The 16,324-nt window shown below is 36.8% G+C and overlaps 1 protein-coding gene across 1 annotated transcript; it reads left to right on the forward strand.

Annotated features, from left to right (window-relative positions):
• The first annotated feature begins 1,496 nt into the window (after window positions 1-1,496).
• Window positions 1,497-12,205, forward strand: LOC141403567 (uncharacterized). The gene is made up of 2 exons (XM_073986168.1): window positions 1,497-1,617; window positions 11,514-12,205. The coding sequence occupies exons 1-2, from the start codon at window positions 1,606-1,608 to the stop codon at window positions 11,982-11,984; spliced, it is 483 nt and encodes a 160-aa protein (XP_073842269.1). The 5' UTR covers window positions 1,497-1,605; the 3' UTR covers window positions 11,985-12,205.
• The last annotated feature ends 4,119 nt before the right edge of the window (window positions 12,206-16,324 follow it).

The following is a 16,324-nucleotide window of genomic DNA, read 5'->3' on the forward strand; positions in this document are numbered from 1 at the left end:
TCGGTCTATGGAACAAATGTTCTGTAATGGGCCATCTAAGTAAGTAAGTAAAGTTTGGACCAAATTTGTTCAAGAGATATCGTGCATACCATTAAAGTGACTTTTTTTAAATATTTGTTTCGTTATTTATTTCGGTTAGTTCGAGAGTTGTCGTGCTATAAAGTTGGTCATAAAAACAATGGGTTTTGAAGTCTATCCTAGTATAATGATACCTAATGACTCTGCGCTCCCACATAGACAATGTGTCGAATCTTCAGCATAGTACACACCGACCAACAAAACTGACAAGTGTTTTTATTTGCCAGAAAATTTTTCTAAAAGTGCTTTGGCTGTCAGATTTGATTGATGGCGTGTTCTCCTCTTTAATATGCGCTGTAGGTTACGATATCATTATTTTACGTTTTGTAGCGAAATGGTGTATTTCTAGATAGATTTGCAGTAAGGCAAAGCATACTTTTAGGCGACAGGGTTATATTTATTCACTAATTTCGTAATTAACAATGATTGTTAGTAACGTTATTAAGGCCCTTAAGTACTGGAACACAATTAACAATAGAAGTACCATATAATAAAATGTATACTGTACATTTTTATAAAATGTATAAAATTTTCAGAATTTTTCAAATTTGTAAGCAAACCAATGAAAAACAACAAAACACTTAATTCTTGCAAGTTCTGGAACAGAGCACAAAAAACTAAAATCTTTAAACATATTTATTTTTATTTTTAATCCCACTGTTCGATGTAGTGAATTATAACAGCTTTACTCAATAGTTACGATTATACAGTATTATAAATCATATTGTGGATGCCCTGGTGTTTACAATCTACAAAGCGGTTCGGTAACTTGTTTTTTTTTTTTATAAACCCACATGGTATTACACCATTGGAAACAAAACAATGCGAAAACATTATAACACATTATTGATTTCCCAGTTTTTCTATGTGGAAACTCTCAGCGATTGTTACACTTTCGCTTCTTATGGAAATGTAACGCCTATCGGAGTGATGCCGAAGTTGCCAAACTACAACAACCACACACATAACAAGTCCAAGTAAAGCGGAATCAATGAGTTCATAAAATTGCGGCTTAAATCCTTTTCTAGTTTTACGTTTCCAGTTTTGGTTGGTGGTGTGGCACCATTACACAAAATTCGTATGTGCACATATGGATCAAATAAAGGCATCACCCATATTCATCGGGTTTCACTTGTGACGAGAGTTTGTGAAACACTTTTTCGAGAGACTTTTATTTTGTTGTAATGTTTGGCCAATTTTTTGTTTGGCATTAATTAAGAGTAGCTAGTTATTGGTATTACAGGTATGCTCTGCCATCATTTGTTGTGGATGCTGGTGGGGAAGCGGGTATACATTGAAAAAATGCCACGTTTAGTAATTCCAATGAAGTTAATTTTATTTCAAAACTCATTGAATTGTTTTCGGTATAAAAACCGCTTGACGTCCAATGACAGTTATCACAACACATTGTGGCCACCATTGTAACAGAGAATAATAGAGATTAAAAGGATATACCGTGAATTGTATCAATTAAATTTTTGAAGAACTATTCTTGTTAAAAAAATCCTAAATTACAAAAACAAAAACATGTTTAAACTGGTAAGTCCTTAGCAAAAAAAGGTGAATTTTTATGAGAACATCAATAATAAATTACCGATAATGTGAAACAATTATAAATCGAATCTTAATGATACAATAGAAATGGTGACAATTTAGCAAAGTGCCAAAATGTGTTTAAAACGTCAGTGAGTTATTTTTTAAAGAGATAACCTAAGTCGCCATCACGGAGTAAAACTGGGCATATAGGAATGCAAATATAACAAAAAAAAAAACAAAAACAAATAAAAGAGTATCAGTAGGAGTTGCCACTGTGCTCCTGATCTAACTTTAAATGAATGGTGCTTACACCTGAGAAGATTTTGCGGATTCTGAAACTACAATGTTCACGGATGAGAACAATAAAAACACAAAAAAATAGTTTAAGTTTTTTTTTTAGGTTTTCAGGATTTTTCATGAAAACTGCATGTTTTATAGAAATTTCACTAGAGAAAATCTTATAGCCGCGAAAATTCTCTACAAGATTTGATACGATTTTATAATTTGTACCTAGCTTATACCATTTTTGAGATATATAAGTTTAAATTGGGGCATTGCACTAACTCAATCGCCTGCTTATTAAACAATGTCAACATTTTTTGGAAACAGGCGATCAAGTCTGTGCAATGTCCCAATTTAAACTTATACATCTAAAAATGGTACAACCAAGAGAACAGAACCTTGTAAAAAATTGTCACTGCTATAAGATTTTCTCTAATCCCATTTCCATAAGTCTTGCCGCATTCATGCAAAATCCTGAATACCTAATAAACCCTATAAATTTGAACTTTGACCGTGATTTATTTAAAAATCCCTCTGGCGATTTTTTTCTAATTTTTCTCATCATTGTAGTTTCAGAATCTGCAAAAATTTCCCAGTTGTAAGCACCTATCATTTGAAGTTAGCTAGGACGCACCGCGAACAATTTATGGTAAGCAGACTTCTGGTTCGAAATGTCAATTTACAGCTAACTCTGAAATCCGAAGTTACCGTTATGTGGGAGCTATATCAAAACGTGGGTTGATATGGTCCATCCTCGAACTTAAACCAAGTTTGGATATAATGTTAATTGAATACACGATTCGTACTTTATCGCGCTCATCACTAATTTTAATTGTGCCGACAGCCTTTTTTATATCGTCAGCATTTATGCTAACGAGGATATATATGTATACTTTCATACGGGCAAAATGTGCCTCACCGAAATAATGGTTTTAGACCCCATGTACGTTTGGACAAAATCCGTTTCAGAAAATTTGGAGTTGATTTAGTCATGTCCGTCAGTCTGCCTGGCTGGCTGGAGCGCACGATTACTCGCGAACGGATAAACCGATTCGGTCCACAATTTGGCTTTCTTAATATTTTTTTTTTCCAAACTTATTTTATATCGGTCTACTCCTTTAGATATTTGGTCCAGATCATGAAATATCTACCAGACTTAAATGAGGTTCTAATATGGACTCCCTTTTCCCGTATGGGATGTTTGTGGAACAATTATTATAATATGGACTCAATCGTTCCACTGCTTCCGGGTACCTCCTACGCAACATTTCGGAAAAGTTTAATTTAGGACCTGCTCTGATTTTTGTTGTAACGACTTGTGTTCACTGCCCTCTTTACGACGCTGCAAGTTTCATTAGAGGCAAGTCCATACTTCCTGAGAAAATATCCTAAAAGGTACAAAAACCCCAATGACACTGTGTGTAGTTATTGGAGCGCAAGATAACTCTCGAACGGATCTGCCGATTCTGTCCAAAATTTGGCATACGTAATATTTAGTATAAATTTAATTTAAGTTCGAATATAAGCCATATCCTTCAACTTCTTCAGGTACCTCTCCAACAAAAGTTAAAAAAAATTTCGGAAAAATTGTGCGCCCGATAACTCTTGATGGGAGTTACCGATGTCGTCCATACTTTACACATCCTAATATATGAGGTTCGAATATGGACTATATTTGTCCACTCCTTCGGGTACTTCCCACTATACTATACGATGACCCACTGAAATAACTAATGGGAGCGATATCTACCGAAAAGATATGACTTCGACAATAGGATCCACTTCCATAATGGACTATGTCGATCCATTCCTTTAAGTACCTCTTCTGCAACACTTTGGAAATTTAATCCTAATCCACATTTTTGCGGGCAAGCTGAAATGTCCCAAAAGGGCCACAAAATTCTGAAAAAAACCCCTTAATACATTCGATCTGTCCGTAGATGAAAATTTAATTTCACATAGGCTGAGGGTATATCTCTGCCGGCAAAGCCGGCTGATACGTTTTTACTTGTTAAAAGTTGTGGCCCAACAGCTCAGGAAGTACGGACTTGCTCCTGCAAATAATGTACCGTCGTAATAGGAGCAGCAAGGACAAAAGCTGCAAAAAATGTCGAAATATACAATTAAACTGTACTTCCTCGAAAAATTTTGAAATTTTGTGTGAAAGGTAATCGAAGGAATGGACCCATATGGTTCATATTCTAACCTGATCTATTTGGTAGAAAATATTACGATGTGCGAAGAATAGACCAAACCAGTTACTTCTTTTCAAAGTAATCGCTCCATTTGGACATATGTATGTCTTATGTCCACAAACCAAGGCGGACATAACTACCACTATTTTGAAGCGGAGATATTAGAAGCGGAGATATTAGCTTTGAAATAAAATTTTGACTTTTTCTCCAAATAAGTTTTTTGCCCATCCCGACCCCTGAATATTATCCGATCATCACCAAAATCAATAGGCTTCTTCCTCTGTAGGATCCCCACCAACCCCCGATCCGATCCAAATTGTGACCTGTAGCGTGATTACAAAAAAAAAAAAATTGAAAAATGGGATGTCTTACCGACTATTGCGATATCACCGTTATCTGACCATCTACGCCAACCTTATTTGCATCGTTGTAAAGACGGGATTTTCTACTTTCATAGTCAGACTTTGTTTTTGGAAGGTCCTCAATCAAAGATTTGATATTCGTCATTATTATTGAAACAGCAAAAATGAAAAGTTGGGTTCTATTAGCGGTTATTGCGATATCTTCGTTTTTGACCACCTACGACAACCTACGTTACATCGTTAGAAAGTGCGATATTTTCTACTTTCATTAGCAGGTTTTGCTTTTGACATACCCGATATAGATGCGGAGATTTTCGCTTTGAAATAAAATTTTGACTTTTTCTCCAAATAAGTTTTTTGCCCATTCCGATCCCTAAATATTATCCGACCATCACCAAATTCAATAGGCTTCTTCCCCTCCGGGACCTTCATCTACACCCAAAATTTGGTGACGATCGGATTAAAATTGCGACCTGTAGCGTGATTAAAAAGTTTAGTTGGACAGACGGACGGACGGACACACATAGCCAGATCGACTCAGCACGTCGAGACATTAATTTTCGTATATATATGTATGGGTCTACGACCATAATTTCGATGCGTTACAAACTTTTTGACAAAACTCAACTTATCTTTATATATAAAACTCAATTGTCGTTTGTTGGTAATTGAATCAGTTGAAAACGGCTGGAGCGATTTGGATAATTTTTTGTGGAAATGTTAGTCATAGTCCAGTTTAGGTTTTTATGCAAAGAAAAATTGGCCACGCCCACTTTTCCGCCCACTTTTATAAATATGTTATATCTACGAAACTCCTCAACAGATCTTCCTGAAATTTTCAGGGAACGTAGAGTGATGGCCCCCTGTTGAAATAGGCTACACATTTGGTTGAATTTCCGATCGGGCGGGGTACTTCCCCTATGCCCTATTTTTGTAAAAATGCAATATTTGCAACAATTACAAATGTATCGCTTTGCATATTTGAAAAAAACGCCTTACCTTTATGAATAAAAATCAAATGCTGTCATAACCCAACTTAGGTTTTTTGGAAATAAAAGTTTACCACGCCCCCCGAAAACAGGTTACATATTTTATTGAATTCAAGAGGGAGCGGGGTAACTCCCTATGCGATATTTAAAAAAAAAACGTTATACTTGCAAAAATTATGCATGTATCGGTACTTCTTTAGGGCCGACCACGCCTGTTTTTATTAATATGTCATAACTCCAATACTACTGAAGGGATTTCCATAAAATTTGCGACAAAAGCTCAGTGTTATGTATATATAATGAATTTCGGAAGAGGTGGGATACCTTCCCCATGCCTTTCTGTTAAACGCTATATATAAGCCAAATAAATGTATGATTATATCGGTTTCAGCATACATTTTGGTAGGCAATGAAGTTGTGTGCACCCTAGGTACATATTTGGAGCCAAAATACCGGAGCAGGCCTACTTTTTTTTATATGTTATATCTTGAAAACTGATGACCACGCCCACTCTTTTCAAAACATTATTTTTCAAAGCTACTGAACCTAATATTCAGAAAATGTTCAGGAATGTCCCGTGGTCCAAAATGCTATATATTTGTAGACGAATTTCGGGGCCTTTTATTTTATAATCGCTATATTTGCTAAACTTATGAGTGCATCGGGTTGCAAATTAGTTTTCGAGACAACGGTGGTTGCGCCCCCGATCAAGAAAAACTATATATTTACAAATTTACTTGAATGGTGAGGTTCAACGGTCCATCAGCCATGAAAAGTCTCAATAAGCGGAAGAATTCGATTTAACCACTTTTTAACCTTTAAAATTAGATCGATTTAGGATAAAGACAGGGACATGGACGATAATAAATCCTAGAAAGCATAAATTGGCGAAAAATCCGACAAAGTCCGTAAGAGAAAAGAAAGGTTACAGACAAAAAACCCTTCTCGGTTTGACAATAGACCGAAGAAGTGAGGTAGAAAATACCTATTTTTGAATTTTCAAGCATAAAGTCGATAAAAGGTTGTCATTAAAACTCATTAAGACGGGCCAGCAATGCGGACCGGGGTCTGCTAGTAGGGTATAAAAATTCGATGACAAATAAGCCATCCCTCAGCCGATTTGTTTGACGCTGCCTAAACCAGGTCACATAATTTGGTGGTTACGAGTATGTGGGTTTGAATCTTCGGCTTTCCTTTTCACTTGCAAAAAAATATTCGATTGAGCTCAATTCCAAAGAGAAAATTAATTAAAATTTTAAGTCTTCTTTTGTTATTGCATTGATTTTTCGAACAGACGGGACAAAGGTTGATCATTATTCTTTCTTCTGCCGGTTTATTATAGTCTTAACTTCACTTCGACTTTTTAGTAGAAAATTTCGACTTCATTTTAGTTTAGAGCTTTCGAGCCATAATGTGAGGAAGTATGTACTTGTCTACGAACAACATTATACTGTTGTAATCAGACTAACAAGGACTACTTTTGGTGGAAATTTCATAACGATCCACGAACAGCCCTTAAACCGTTCGTATGGAAAATTTAAGATTCTTGTAAGGGAGCTGCTCGATGCAGATGTCCTATAGACTCTTTTGGAACTTGATATACGTTTGAAAGAAATATTGCGGTTTCCAATAGGATATTCCATTCGTAGGTTATCGTTTTCATCAGTCATTTTGGTTGGTATCGGCAGAGTTTTAAGAGCGTATGGGCACCATTATCGTAAGAAAAAAATAAAGTATTGAAACCAAGCCCACAAGGACGGACTACCAAAATTTTTTATTTTTCATTCCGACACCTTAACATCTCGAATTTCTCGCGCTTACGTTGCTCCTGCTCTTTATTTTTATTGTGGTAAGGGGCATAATGTATTGTGCATTTGCATGGAAAAGGAAACGGGATGGACCTATAAATCCTCATTATTATCCGATTCAGCTGAAAATTGGGGAACATCATTGTTTGAGCCATAGTAAGAACGTTATTGCTTTTGCTCCTATATAGCTCCCATATATACAATTAGGCAACAAATGTATTGCAAAAACCAAAAATGTAGAAAATTCCATATTAGTTGTTCGTTTATGGCACAAATTATGTAAAAACTATACGGTTTTTTGTGCTGATCTCTTGCTATAGGTCTTTACAACAATATTTCGTCAACATATGCAAAGGTTATTTGCGATTTATAACAAATACGGTAAAAAATAAGAATTAACTACTACTTGGGGTGACAATAAAAGTATTGCAAAGGGAAAATCAGTACTATAAAGCTATAAAATTTTTGCAATTTTTTGCGGTCATTATGCATTTTTACGACTTTTGCGGCTAATAATAGACTAACAGTATTGAATGTAATAAAGTTCAGTGATAAAAAATGCAGTCATGGAGGTTCTTCAGACAGGTAAAAAAACGCATGGGACCATATTAACAATAAACAATGACGAATCGGCCACAGGCAAGTATGGCAAGAATGAATATTTGACTCAATATGTATTGTAGGATAATGGAACAATGCAAAACAGTCCGATTTTGGCTTTGAGAACATCGAAATACCCCTGGAAAGTATATGGAAAAAATTGACACCAGTGTAGTATTTTGAAACGACCTACGACAGAGCACTATTTCGTCTCTCAATGGTATTGATATGATTTAATTTTTACTAAGTGGATAGATATTATCCTCGGCTATCATAATAAATCCAAAAAATTGCGCCAAATCCAATAAAATCCATCAAATATGGAAATTAAACCACTACTGGAGAAGATGGAATACCGAATATTTGGGTACTATATTCTTTACCATGGAAAATAGTATGCGAAATTGGGTTCACGGATATAATAATGATTGGGAAGACATCCACACTGACATCATTACGAAATATTTAATAGTCATTAGTCTGAAAGTCAGAAAAATTGATCCCGAAAGCTCAAACAAAGTCAACTACCACGATTCCAAAGACCAGATAATGGCATGTTAATCTTATTTGTGTAAATTGCTGATGTAATATAACAACACAAAACTCTTAAATACATCGGGCCAACATCCTGATATCAAACTGCAAAAACATCCTCTAACGAAGGATCAAAATTTACTAAAATTGGGGAACCAGTATCCCTAGAGTGGAACATACCGAGCCTTAATTTTTGGTTTAACTAAGCTCATTAATGCTCCAATGAATGTCCAAAGTGGATAGACAACTCATTAAGGAAAACACCTTTGGTAATTCTCGAAGAAACCATCGATTTGGTAATTTTTGCAATACTTTTATTGTCACCCCCAAATAGTAGTTAATTATTATTTTTGACCGTATTTGTTATAAATCGCAAATAACCTTTGCATATTTTGACGGAATATTGTTGTAAAGACCTATAGCAAGAGATTTGCACAAAAAACCGTATAGTTATTACATAATTTGTTGCCATAAACGAGCAATTAATATGACATTTTCTACAATTTTGGTTTTTGCAATACATATGTTGCCTAACTGTATGTTCGACCTGTATGTACCGACCAAGTACACCAAACACGCAAATTCTATTAAATTTCCATGCAATTTGAAAATGTCGCCGAATTGGGATTATAAGTAAATTTGCCAAATTATATTGAAATCGGTTAAGATTTGGATATAGCTGACACATATATGTTCGCCATATATATGTGAAATCGTTTCAGATTTGGATATAGCTCCCATATATATTTTTGCCCGATTTCAGGTTTTGATGATTTTGAAAATGTGACGCAACCTTGTCTAGAAAAAATGTCTACAAAGTATATTAAAGTCGTGGTTGTGTAGAGTATAATATAGTCGGCCTCACCCGACTTTGATCCCTTCCTTACTGATTTTCTTCTGAAAATTCGCTCCTCTCCTCATGACATGTATCCTTGGAGCTTCGTTCTTCACTTCAGTAGCCCTGCAACACTCCTTATCGTAATCGCGATGCACAATCGATCGATTGTTACGTTGTCGAAAGTCAGCAAATATATTATCCTCATATTTTTTGCATTAAAATATCCTAAAATAATCTTAATGCCATGACCAGAGTAGTGGCCACATGTTCTCTTTAGGCAGTCGCAGCATATATACTTGATCTGTTCATCTTACTCTTCGGTCGGGACGGATTGTGGCAATTCTCTCATCTACCATAGTGAATCTGAAGTCTCACTTTATAAGTCTCCGATTTACCATACATCCAACACCAGCCTAATTCCATTGCACTTTCTGTATGGCGCTAATATAAGTTTTGTACTTTCCAAGTACTACATTTGCCAATGCGCAAACTGCACCTACTCTGGAAAGGTCCCGATGTTTTAGATGCAGGCCCCGTTTGAGGGGGTCGTCAATCATGTTTTTTGTTTATATTAATTTATAATATGTAATTGGGTGCCACCGTGGTGCAGTGGTATGCACACCCGCCTTGCACTAAGAAGGTCTGGGGTTCGATTCCCAGGTCAGGCAACATCAAATTTTCAACGGTGGCAAAATACCCCTCAGTGTAATGTTGACGACATTTCCTGAGTATTTGAGCCATGTAAAAATGCTCTACAAGTGGTGTCGTAAGACACGCTGTTCGGACTCGGTGATAAACAGTATATTATATTATTGACCTAATATGAATCGGGTCTACTGTTTATTGTAGAGTCCGAATGGCGCATAGTGTTGCCACTTCCATACAAAAGTGGACAAAAATTGAAGGAGTTGGCCTAGGTTGACGATTTTTTTCACAACTACTTAACGAATGAAAAATTTTAACTTTGGTCCATATCGGTTCAGATTTGGATGTAACCCCCATATATATCTTTCTCAGATTCCGACCGATTCTGTCCAAAATTTGGCATTCTTAATATTTTGTTTAAACGTAGTTTAAGTTCGAATATAGGCCATATCGGTCCACTCCTTCAGGTACCTCTCCCACAAAAGTTCAAAAATGTTCGGAAAAATTGTGCGCACGATAACTCTTGAAGGAAGTGACCGATTTAGATGAGGTTCGAATATGGACTATATTTGTCCACTCCTTCGGGTTCCTCCCACACAAAATTTCGGAAAAGCTCACTTAAAACCTGCACTCGAATCACTTTGATTTTTGTTGAAGCAACTTGCATTCGCTGCCTCAATTACGACGGTAAAGGTTTTTTTAGGGTCAAGTCCATACTTCTTGAAAAAAAAAACCTATAGCACCATATGTAGTGGCTGGAGAGCATGATAACTGTCGAATTGATTTACCGAGTTGGTCGTCATATTTTGTCCAAACTTAGTTTTAGTTCGGAGATGGGAAATACCGGTCCACAACTTCCTTTACTTTATAAGTACTAGTACAAAAATTCATCTTCCCAGGTCAACTCCTTCTATTTGAAAAGGAAGCGGCAACACTAGTGTGGTTTTAAAAAATAATGTCTGATTTTTTATTAAATTATTCATTAAAATATTGATATATCTCAGAAGGTTGCAGGGATGGGTAGAAAGTGTTAACACATTTCGCTTTGCAAAAGATGTCCAATTAACAGAAACCAAGAGCTAAGGTGGCAATCAAAAAAACTACTCTATGAGATATTAAGAATTTATATTTTTTTATCAAATTTAAATTTTTAATACTTGGTAATGGTACTTTGCCCATGTCCAGTTGATGTAAACTTATTGTACTAAAATTTTTTAAGTATAGGCCATCCATCAAATCCCCATCCAAAACTTTTGATATTATCAACAACATTTTCAGAAAGAGCTATTTAAAGGTCGTCTAATTTTCATATGATTATCGCTTTAGATTACCTGTGGGATTTTTTTTTTTCATATTTAAAGAACTATAACTTCATTATGGATGCACATATGGACAAAATTATTTCGGATTTGACTTATCTGATGTGTTTACTGTAAGAAAGAAAAGTAAACAAATAAATAACAGATAACATCACATTTTTCGATTTTTGTCCACTGCGGCAACACTGTGCGGCGTGTCTTACGACACTCCTTTTTACTTCCCATATATTCTGAGATAATGGACCTGACGACACCAATTTCAATTTTGTTCTGATTGCTATATATTATTGATTTTTTATGCAATTTATTTGTATTTTTTTGTTCTAGTGTGTCCTTGTATTGGCCCTTCTCTGCAGCTGTCAGACATCATTGGCCGGATTCCTAGGTGGATATGGTGGTTATGGCGGTTACGGTGGACATGGTGGCTACTATGGTGGAGGATATGGTCATGGCTATGGATATGGTGGTCATGGTTATGGTGGTGGTTATGTGGCTGCAGCCCCCGTAGTCAAGGCAGTGGTTGCCGCTCCCATAGTGAAAGAAGTTGTTGCCGCTCCAGTGGTTAAAGAAGTTGTTGCTGCACCAGTTATCACCAAAACTATTACACCGGTAATTACCAAGACTATTTCAGCCGCTCCCGTTTACTATGGTGGTTATGGACACGGTTTTGGTGGTTACGGTGGTCACGGCTATGGTGGTTACGGACATGGTTATGGTGGTGGATATGCCTTGTCTTATGGCCATGGTTTTGGTGGTTATGGAGGTCATTATGGCGGTGGTTATGGACATGGTTGGTAATTTGCAAATACGCAAATTGTATGCAGGTTCTTGTTACAGAGTTGGTTTTTCCTGCTGAAAAAAGGTTTTATTTTATTATATATTTTTTTATTCTATTGACGTTACCAAATAATCAAAGTCATATTAATAATTAATTATGAAAAAAGAAAAACAAAAAAATTAAAAGACAAACGTTGTTTTTACAACTACAAATAGTTTGTTAATAACTCTTTTTAGCTTCACACTAACCCCATAAAACTGCATTTTTGTAAATACTCAAATCCATTATAATTTCATAATCATTTATTTTTCTATTTGTGACTCGATCAATGATTTGTCATATTTATGTATTGTAATTGCTAAATTTTCACTTTTGTTAAGTGTATATTTTTCGAAAATTTTATGTATGAACACTTTATTTTAAAATAAAGCGATTTGCACTGGAAATAAGTGCTACAACATATATTTGCGTGTTTTATTATAATACTAGCTTGACCCAGTGCGCTATGAATACCTTATGTTTGAGGATAGTTGTAATTTATTTTATTAATGGAAGTAATTTTTTCCAAGTGCACATATCAACCTTTTATTACACCTTAATATACTCATGGAATAACTCCCACTTGTATTGATAATTTTTGCCCCAAAAAAGATTTGGATATGTCATAAGCAAAATATAGGTAAATGTTTCTTCTGCGGCCATCCACCTTAAGAAGCCTTATAGATTTGTGATATTCAAAACATTTAGCCTTGATCAACTCCTTTCCTTGTAGCCTTGATTAATCCCTTTCCGACTATAAGTACATATGTACCCAAGGATGGCTTCTATTGACTTTGAAGTATCTTCCTTAAATAATGAATCTGAAATATTTCATTTATTTTATGAAATTAATATATTACATTACTAGCCGACCCGGTCCGCGTTGCTGGCCCTTGAAACAGTTTTATGTTACCTTAAGTCAGCGATTGTATCTTTATTCCATCGCTAATTAGTCGGGATCTGCAAGTGATTATAAATAAAAAATCTTCAGATTCGTTTGTGTCGATATGCAATTTTAACATACCAAAAAGCCAAAAAGCTGATGACTTATTTCATCTGCCGGAATAGTATAACTGCAAGTGTTTGTCTGAAATCTAAAAGCGAATTGCTTCTTAAATTATTATGTGCCATTGTAAATTCGTTCCAGGTGATAATTTATATTTAATATTGCATATGTGCCCTTCATTCACATGAATGTTCAGTGGCAACTTAAGGGCCAACTGGACGACACACCTTCTTATAATGTACATCTTATATACGTGATGAAGCTATAGCTATCGATATGTTGCCTTCTAATTTAAATACTTGCTTTCCAATAAGACCAAAGCTTCGCTATGCATAACATCTGGTATTTCCATTGATTTGTAACATATTTAAGAAAGTAGGAGTGGTCGGGTCTTTTTGTTTGAACATTTTACATATATAGCGCATTTAAAAAAATAGGACGCATGGTATAACCCGCACTTCCGAAATTTAACAAAATTTATAGCATTTTTCCACCAAGGACCATCCCTGTACATCATCTGAAAATTACATGGAAATTTGTTTAGAAGTATTGAAGATATAACACATTTAAAAATGTGGGCGTGGCCGGGTCTTAAAGCCACAAATAAGTCCCTCGGGTCGGAGACACAACCACCATTGTCTATTGAATTAATTTTCAAACAACGCTCCGCCGAAATTCCACAAAATATATAGGTTATTTTCACCAAGCACCAGGGGACATATATGCAGCCTATTTTCACCAGGATTATCCCGGTACATTCCCTGAAATTTGTCGGAAAATCGACTCAGAAGTTTCAGAGATAGAAATTGGGCGTGTTCGGGTCTTAAGGTCCCAAAATGAGTACCTAGGTTCGGAGAATCGAAGGGTGGAAGTTCGGAGCAGTGTGGTTCGTTGCAGAGTGGTTCGATATGTAGAAGTTCGGAGCGGGGTGGATGGGAGGGTGTGGTTCGTAGGGTGGAAATTCCGAGCGGGGTGGAAGTTCAATGCGGGTTGGTTCGAAGGGTGGAAGTTGGTAACATGGTGAATTGGAGGGTGGAAGTCCGCAGCAGGGTGGAAGGTCGAAGCGGGGTGGATCGGAAGGTGGAAGTTCGGGGAGGGGTGGTTCGGAGGGTGGAAATTCGGAGCGGGTGGTTTGGAGAGTGCAAGACCGCAGCAGGGTGGTTGTTCGGAAAAATTAATTCAATCACTAGTTTCATTTTTGCTAAAATAGCGGTTTTATTAAATCAGACATAGTGGAGGTACCAAACCCCTCCGATATTCAACACAACGTATAGCCCATTTTAACCACGGATCCTCCTGTACATTCTCTGAAATTTTCAGGAAAATCGGTTCAGTAGTTTTGGGTATTTGAAAAGTGGACGTGGTAAAATAGGGTTTTTACTAAAATAGGGCCCTCTCCGAAATTAAAAAATATATAGCCTATTTTCACCACGGGTGTTTCCTGTACATTCCCTGAAATTTTCAAGAAAATCGGTTCAGCCGTTTTTGAGTCTATACGGAACATACAAACATACACCCATTGTCTTTTATATATTAGATATCATTTTTAAAGAAATAGGTTATAGGGGAAGTACCCCGCCACTTCCGAAATTCAACAAAATTTGTAGCCTATTTTAACCGGGAGCCATCCCTGTAAATTCCCTGTATGTAAATGTCAGGAAAATCAGTTCAGTAGTTTTTGTAAAAATCAGAAAAATAAAAGTGGGCGTGGCACATTTTACAGAAAGAATTATCGAAATCGGTCCAGCCGTTCTCAAATGATGCCATTACAAAGAACGACATTTTATTTTTATTTATATAGATTAAATTTGGGTGACGTAGGGGATGAATGATACCAAGCAACGGTCTTGACCGGCTTTAACATGGCAAAGCCCAGGATTTATCTTGGTCCCTCTTTCATCTCAAGTGGACACTGACCTCCCCGTGGTGTCACCTGGGGAACTGCCTTAACACCCGTTAAAGGTAGTGAGCTAACATGTGCCGCCCATAAGAACGTTAAAAACTTGGGTTTGGGCGTCGGGTTAGTAACCCTCCCCTAGAAAAAACATCCTACTATGAAAAAACGAAAGAAAAGAAAAACAAACCCCTCTAAAGTTGACGAACCCCGCAAACGTTTTAAGGACCATGATCTGCGAATCTGCACCTGGAATGTTCGCACTCTTTATAGAGAAGGTGCAGTCTTCGCATTGGCAGACGTACTTGAAAAGTACAAGGCCGATATTACTGCCATACAGGAAATACGATGGATTGGGAAAGGCGTCACAACAACACCTAAAGGTGACGCACTGTATTATAGCTGCCATGACGTAAAGCATGAGTTTGGTTGCGGATTCGTAGTTAGTCGGAGACTAAAACATCTGGTATCCAGCTTCACCCCAGTGAATGAAAGACTTGCTGCAATTCGAATAAAAGCTAAATTCTTCAACATCAGCTTTATTTGCGCTCATGCTCCCACTGAAGAAAAGGACGAACAGACCAAAGATATATTTTACGAGCGCTTAGAAGAAACATACGACCGTTGCCCTGCCCATGACATTAAAATCATTCTAGGTGATTTTAATGCCAAAATTGGAAAGGAGAATATCTTTGGCCCAACAGTCGGGAAATTCAGTCTCCACAGTGAAACATCTGACAATGGTATGAGGCTGATAGACTTTGCAGCTGCAAAAAACATGGTAGTTAGCAGTACCAGATTTAATCATTTCGATATTCATAAGGGCACCTGGCTGTCTCCAGATCAAAGAACAAGTAATCAAATTGATCATGTTGTAATAGATGGAAGACATTCATCCAGCGTGTTGGATGTACGATCGTTCCGAGGCGCAAACATTGATTCGGACCACTACCTTGTTGCAGCAAAGGTACGTACCCGTCTAAACGTTGCAAATAAAGCACGAACAGACACAACGCGGAAGTTGGACATCGATAGGCTGCAAACACAACAGATAGCCACAGCATATTCCACTCAACTAGCCCAATTGCTTAACGCGAGCACTCCTTGTCCCGATAACATAACAGCACAATGGCAACATATTGCCCACTCCATGCAAATAGCCGCAAAATCCATACTTGGATTCCAGAGACCTCCACAAAGGAATTCATGGTATGACCAGGAGTGTCGTGCTGCTACCGAAGAGAAAAATGCGGCATATAGAGCTACTTTACAATCAGTAGCAACGCGTAGCGCACGAGAGAGATATCGGGAGAAAAGGAGAGAAGAGAAACGTCTTTTCCGCAAGAAAAAGAGAGAAATGGAAAAGCGGGAGTGTGAAAAAATCGAGATGTACAGGAGCCAGAATGAAGTCGGAAAATTCT

The sequence above is a fragment of the Musca autumnalis genome, unplaced genomic scaffold (genome assembly GCF_047663935.1).
Source record: "Musca autumnalis isolate F117 unplaced genomic scaffold, ASM4766393v1 scaffold_4, whole genome shotgun sequence".
NCBI classification, from domain to species: Eukaryota; Metazoa; Arthropoda; class Insecta; order Diptera; family Muscidae; genus Musca; species Musca autumnalis.